The 6,774-nt window shown below is 31.0% G+C and overlaps 1 protein-coding gene across 2 annotated transcripts in view; it reads left to right on the forward strand.

Annotated features, from left to right (window-relative positions):
• The first annotated feature begins 4,119 nt into the window (after nt 1-4,119).
• Nucleotides 4,120-6,774, forward strand: part of LOC117179709 (synaptic vesicle 2-related protein) — a 5,019-nt gene continuing 2,364 nt past the window's right edge. The window contains exons 1-4 of one of the 2 annotated variants that reach the window (XM_033371746.1): nt 4,120-4,662; nt 4,926-5,110; nt 5,199-5,383; nt 6,561-6,757. In XM_033371746.1, coding sequence (XP_033227637.1) covers nt 4,939-5,110; nt 5,199-5,383; nt 6,561-6,757 — 554 coding nt within the window. In that variant the 5' untranslated portion in view covers nt 4,120-4,662; nt 4,926-4,938. The remainder of the gene's footprint in view (nt 4,663-4,925; nt 5,111-5,198; nt 5,384-6,560; nt 6,758-6,774) is intronic. The other variant, XM_033371745.1, reaches the window with a different exon arrangement.

Genomic DNA, 6,774 nt, shown 5'->3' on the forward strand with positions numbered 1-6,774 from the left:
AAATGGGTTTTTAAAATTGTTAATCATGTAACTGTATTTGCTATAAAACTCAATTTTGTTAAGAAATTTGTAGTATTTAATTTAAGGAGAAATTATTAAAGCGTATTGCATTAGTTAATTAATTATTTAGTCAACGATTACTTGTGAAAGTGTGAATTGATTTTCACTTCTTATTATATGCGGTTTGAATTTTCCCGCCACCATCTTTGAAACATTGCAATGTTTCACGAGACCTTGAAAGTTTCATGCTTCTCATTGAACCAACGTTTCATTAAATTTTACAACGCTAATGCAAATTAGGAAGCAAACGGAGGTTAGAAAATAATAAAAAAATCAGCTTACCTGATCCTCGCGCATGCGCAGCTACACGCGGGATCACTGAATCACACGAATTGCGACAGGAAAACTATGCAGTTTATCCTTTTTTAATATTTATAAAAAAATAATAATTCTAATCAGAAATAAATGCCTGAAAATTAAATAAAAACCTGCTGAGAAGGTAGCAAAACGATTTATATTATTTTTTTTACTCCGAAATTTTTGTTTAAGCAATATCTCTGCTATGAGGATTTTGTTGTCAAAATCTACTTTTGAGCTTTATTATCCGATTTATAAAAAAAAAGTATGTCTATATTTTAAGTTAAATTTGATAGAATTTTGTGTTCACGGACACGCTTAATAATTCTGTGTTTATTACTCAACTGTAACTACAAATATTTTGCTAGAAAAAAAGACATACGCAAATGACGATAAAAACGACAAAAATCGAGGGACAGACTATGAGGTTTATACCAAATTATTTGTTTGGCTTGAAAAAGTTGCATATGTTAAAGTTTTATCTACTAATGACGATTGGGGACCAGAAAATTAAAGTTTTTCATTAAATGCTCACATTTTTTGGTTCAATGGAAATGTATCGATGGTTTTCAATAATACCCCAAACCGATCAGTGTTATTTATTTCAATGTATTTAGAAAAAGGGATCACATCATCGTAGTAAATATTAACATATAAATCGGGAAAAACAGCAATTCTTATTCTACAGTATAATCACTTTCAAGCTTTTGCAATCCAAACAGCACATCCTTTACGATCGATAAACTCTGCATTTGGATCCGTGACAAAAAGCCCAAACGACAAAGCGCCCGCCCAATGAGAGTTGCGCTCAGTGTTGGGTAGTAACTCGTTAAAAGTAACGAAGTTACTTTAAAAGTTCAGTTACTTGTAAATTTTTCAGTAACTTCGTTATTTTTCGAAAAAAGTAACTGTAACGTAACTTAGTTACTATTTTCCCGGTAACTGATAACTTTTTTAAAGTACTTTTTCGTTACTTTATATTTTTTCTGTATATCCTTCTTTTGATTGCTTTTATACAAATGATGAGAATTTTAAATATTACGCGCGACGAGGAAACAAAAATTATCGTTTTCGCGCTTGCGCGCTGGTTTTCATCTGCTTTGTAAACCAGCAAACTTTCATTTTGGACGTATTCCTACAAGGGAGTCCACAATAGCATTTGAGAAACCGACGTAGCATTGACTTGACGTAGACTTGACATAGCAGTAGCTTGGACGTGATGCGCGCGCATGTATTTTCAACTGGTTTAGTTCCATGAATCGTAAAATCGTAAAAATAAACAGTTGAAAGTACATGCGCGTGCATCACGTCCAAGCTACTGCTATGTCAAGTCAATGCTACGTCGGTTTCTCAAATCCTATTGTGGACTCTACTACAAGCGAATCCGAAACTTCGAAGTTAAGTTTTGTCTGATTTTAAAAATTTGATATTATATAATGATTGGGATACTAAAAGTAACTCAAGTTACTTTGACTAGTAACGGTAACGTGTTACTTTTGTACAAAGTAACGTAACTGTAGCGAGTTACTTTTTTTTAGAGGAACTTACCCAACACTGGTCGCGCTCCTTGAAAAAGGATCGCGATGAAGTCACTCGCTCTCTGATTCGCGGGCCTTTTTCACGGAGCGCGACTCTCATTGGGCGGGCACTTTGTCACGGATCTCTACATTTTACCGGGAAATCGATTGTCATCAAATGATTCTTGCAGTTCTTTAAAACTAAATTCATCCATGCATTTACTTCTACTTTCTCGTTTCAAGCCTGTAATACAATATTCACAGAAATTATACGTTTTCAATATAATTCAAAAAGTTATGTAACTATAGGATGAAAAAAGTACATTACTTTTTACATTTTCATTATTATAAAATAATAATAACATGCAATTATTTAATGCTCGTAAAATATACAAATTTTGAACATAATAACCTACAACATTTTTACTGAAGTTAACTTTCATCCTTACTCACGTAATCCACAAATGATTATAATAATGTCAGCGTAGTACTTACACTTTCTACATACTTTTAATATTTTTGATGCCGTTTTCCATCTCGTTTTTAATTTAGTAACGCTATACACATCCAGCAAAATAAAAAACAAACATATGAACAGAACTTACACATGCATCGACATGTGAAAAAATAACATAGGAGAAAGGGTAGAACACGTGACTGCGCAAACAACACTGCGCATGTGCGCGCAACTGGCCCTGGGTATCCATTCGTGGCGAACATTAACGAATTCTTGAACTTCGTGGTTCCACCTCTCCATCCCAAACAAATTGGGCGATACCACTCCAATTATTCCCTCGTGGTTTATTCTTTATAATACTTTACGAAAACCATGTTTAGCACCGTAGCATTTTTTGTGAGAGCGGCATCATCACCAGAGTGTGCGATCTGTACGGGTCCGAGTTCTCCGAAAATTCAAATTTAATATATGAATAATTGCTTCTTCTGTACAAATTATTAATAAAAGTTTCTATTTAATTCGTAAATTTGAGTTGATGTGTCAGTCATTGAGTTTGAAAAGAACAAACTTAATATTTAAAGTTGGGTCAGTTTTTCTTGCATAGTTCTGAATAACACAAAACATTAGTCTTTACTGAAAGAACGTTGAAAATTTAGTTAAAAACAATAGCTTTTAACTTTAAAATAGTGTTTGGTTTAAATATGAGCTATTACATTTTACGTTGTTTGATGAAGATGTATCTCTTTGGTTTAAAATAAATTATTTTGGTTAAAATAATTTAAATGAGAATTAATATATTTTATTGAAAATTGGTATCTCTTAGCTGAAAATCAATCTCGATGATCAACAATAATTAATGTTTTTGGATGAAAAATCATCTTTGGTTGAAAATTTAACTAATTCTTTAAAAATTCGTTTTCCTATTAACCATAACTATTTGTTACAAATATTATTATTTTTTAGATTTATACTTTAGTTAAAAATTCGACTGTTCGGTAGAAAAATCATCTTCTTGTTTAAAAATTCATTTTTTTTCATTATTTTTGGTTGAAAATTTAAGTATTTTGTTCAAACCTTCTTTTTTTGGTACAAAATTTTTTTCTTAACTAAAAAAGTAACTACTTTCTTGAAAAGTTTTTCATAATTAATTTTGTAAATTAAAAATCAAGTTTTTTAATTTAAATTCGTTTTTTTTTTTAATTCAATTATTAGTTAAAGATCCATGACTTTAGTTGAACATCTTTTTCTGTTACTAATTTTTCAACTATTCTATTGAAAAAATCGTTTTTTTTTAATTAATTTTTTTAACAGAAAATTTAATACTTACATTTTTGTTTAAATTTTTTTCTTTTTCAGATAAAAATTCACTTCTGTTACATATTCAACTATATTGTTGAAAATACAATTTTGTTAATATTCAAAAATTTCAATATTCCATTTTTAGTTTTAAATATTCAGTTGGGAATTTATGTATTTTCTTGAAAATTTGTCTTTCTGGTAGAAACTTAATCTTCTTGTTTGAAAACTCATTATTTTGGTTGAAAATTGAACTATTTCAGTTTTGGTTGAATATTTAACTCTTTCATTTTTGGTTCAAAATTGATCTTTTTTATTTTAAAATCTACAATTTGGTAAAAAAATAAAGAATGTTATCAAAAAAATTACTTTGAATTTTATCAGTAGACAATAATGTTATATGTGCAAAATTTAGAACTACGCAAGAAAAATTGACCAGTAATTAAAATATTATATTTTATCTTTTCATTTATTAAATTTAAATTGTCGCAAATCTCGGACCCGAACATATCGATCATCGATCATGCCGGTCAGGGATCGTCCATATATTACGTAAGACATTTTTCTTTTGTTTATATCGCTGTGTCCTTTTCAACTTGATAAAAATATTATTTTCGTCTTTATTCAAACAACAGAAAAACGTCTTACGTAATATATGGACTATCCCTCATCGATGACCATGGGCCCGCAGTTGGACTCCGATACCGTGTCGAAAACCGAACGGACCTCTTTTTCTAACGCGTGGACATAGAAAAAGAGGTTCGTTCGACTTTCGACTTCAAAACAGCATCGGCGTCGCTCTGCTGATGTGGCCCATGGTCTGAGCCTGAGTCCCAACCCTGTGGGCCCAACAGTACCGCAGAATACCAATCTGCACACACCTGTGGAATTGGATTCTAACAAGGCCCAAAGTGGACCGAAATGGCCTCCGCAGGTAGCAACACGTCAACAAGTCTTAAAGTGTACCAAAAGCCAAATAAAATCAACTGTGTATAAATTCTGGTCACATGGGGTGGCCTTATTGTTGAATTAATGGTAAGTATTTCACATTTAGTACTTACAGCATTACAATCATGTTTTTATATTTTTTTATTTACCGATCTCAACATAGTAACATTCTATAAAACATAAACATGACTTGAATCTTAATTGTTAACTTACATTGTTTTTGTTTTGATAATTTTTAAATAAATTCACACAGTAATGTGGTCATATCAGAATATTAATATAGAAAGAAGGAAATCAGTGCTTTGTTTATATAATACATTTTTATTTATTATTACTAATAATAAACATAGGTTTTTAAAGATAATGGCTAATTACCACGAGCGAAAAAATCAATCAGCGCCTTATCAGGAGCTAGAAGAATTTCATGGGCCGGATTTAAATATTTCATCCCGAAATAGTATAACGCGGTACAATGATTGCGACAATAGGATTGATCGATCAATGGAACTTAATCCCACGGTTATTGTACCAGATGGTATATAATATATAATAATACTATATAATATTAGAAGCAATTAAATTTTCGAAACAACAAATTTATTTTGTTTTTATTTTCAACATAGACACGTTTACTGTTGGGCAAGCAATTAATTCATTGGGCTTTGGAGGATTTCAAGTTAAATTATCGTTGGTCACGGGACTTTGTTGGATGGCAGACAGTATGGAAATAACGATACTCAGCATTCTTAGTCCTACTTTGCACTGTGATTGGAGTATTACGAGATATGAGCAAGCTGTTACAACAACGGTATATATATATATATATGCACCCAACACTTCAAATATTAATTTAATCAATTGTCATAATTATATACAGTATAGTCCAAGGATATGCAAAATAAGATAAAATAATGTCTAAAAAAGCGTTACTTATATTTCGCATCAAATGATTACTTCATGTGTAAATATTTTTCACCTTTCACTTTATTTGTAGCTTATACATTTAGAAAGTATATTATATTTGTTTATATTTTTATTCATTTAAAGATATAGAAAATCTTATTCATAAGATTCACGAAAATTGAGTCTTCTAAACTTATATTCCAGAAAAAAAGATTAAAAATATTTTCTAAAGCTAATAATAGGAATTAAATTAATTTGAAATATATACTACATTTTAGAATTCGGAACAGTTTAACGAATTATTTTCTGGAAGAAATGGAAGTACACCAAACTCTCGCTTTCAGTCAAGTGTCGGGAGTTGCCTTTAAATGGCCTTGGACTGATTTCGGGGGACGCTCTCTCATTACTCCCCTAAGAAACTGCGTGAGCCAGCAGTTATAAGAAGGCTGAGAACGGGGTAACTGAAAGCGAGAGTTTGGTGTAATTAATTAAATTTGAAACCTATCCTATTTTACGAAATTAAAAACAAATAATTATAAATATTTTTTTATGGAACTGGAAGGAATTATATAAATGTAAATTTTTCTCTTTCGGGAACACAAAATAATTCAGAGAAAATGTATTACTCTCTTATGGATTAGAGGTCGATGGAGGAATTAGGTTTTAAATAGGATATAAAAATGTTCATGTTCACGCTGAAATCGGAATTTCACCATTCTTTTCAATTCATGCATTGAGAAAGATAGAATTGTTATAGCTCAAGAAACTTCAGAAATTTTTACAGGTTCTCGACTTATCATAAAAAGTGTGGAGGCGTGCGCAAGACGAAAATCGCTTGGTAGATCCGCGACTTTAGTCTTTTGTCTCACTCATTAACTTAGATTTCAATAGGGTTGATTTGACGCCGAATTTAATCATATTTCTAACGCTTTTTAAAACAAATATTCCATCTTATTTTTTTTAATGCTAGTTCTTTAGCTGTAGTTACTAGCCTCATACTCATGGACGGTACTGTATCACCATTACTTAAAGGTACCACTTATTTGAAACTGATGATTAATTAAGAATAAATTGTTGTTCAGGTGGTGTTTTTAGGAATGGTACTTAGTTCAACATTTTGGAATAACTTGAGTGATAGGTACGGACGAAAGAAAACACTCACACTTTGTGGAGTTTTGCTCTTTTATTACGGATTTCTTAGCTCATTTGCTCCAAACTTTATGTGGATTCTACTACTCAGAGGATTAGTCGGTTTTGCTATTGGATGTGTGCCACAATCGTGAGTTTATGTTTTAT

Source organism: Belonocnema kinseyi, chromosome 9, assembly GCF_010883055.1.
Source record: "Belonocnema kinseyi isolate 2016_QV_RU_SX_M_011 chromosome 9, B_treatae_v1, whole genome shotgun sequence".
Taxonomy (NCBI): Eukaryota; Metazoa; Arthropoda; class Insecta; order Hymenoptera; family Cynipidae; genus Belonocnema; species Belonocnema kinseyi.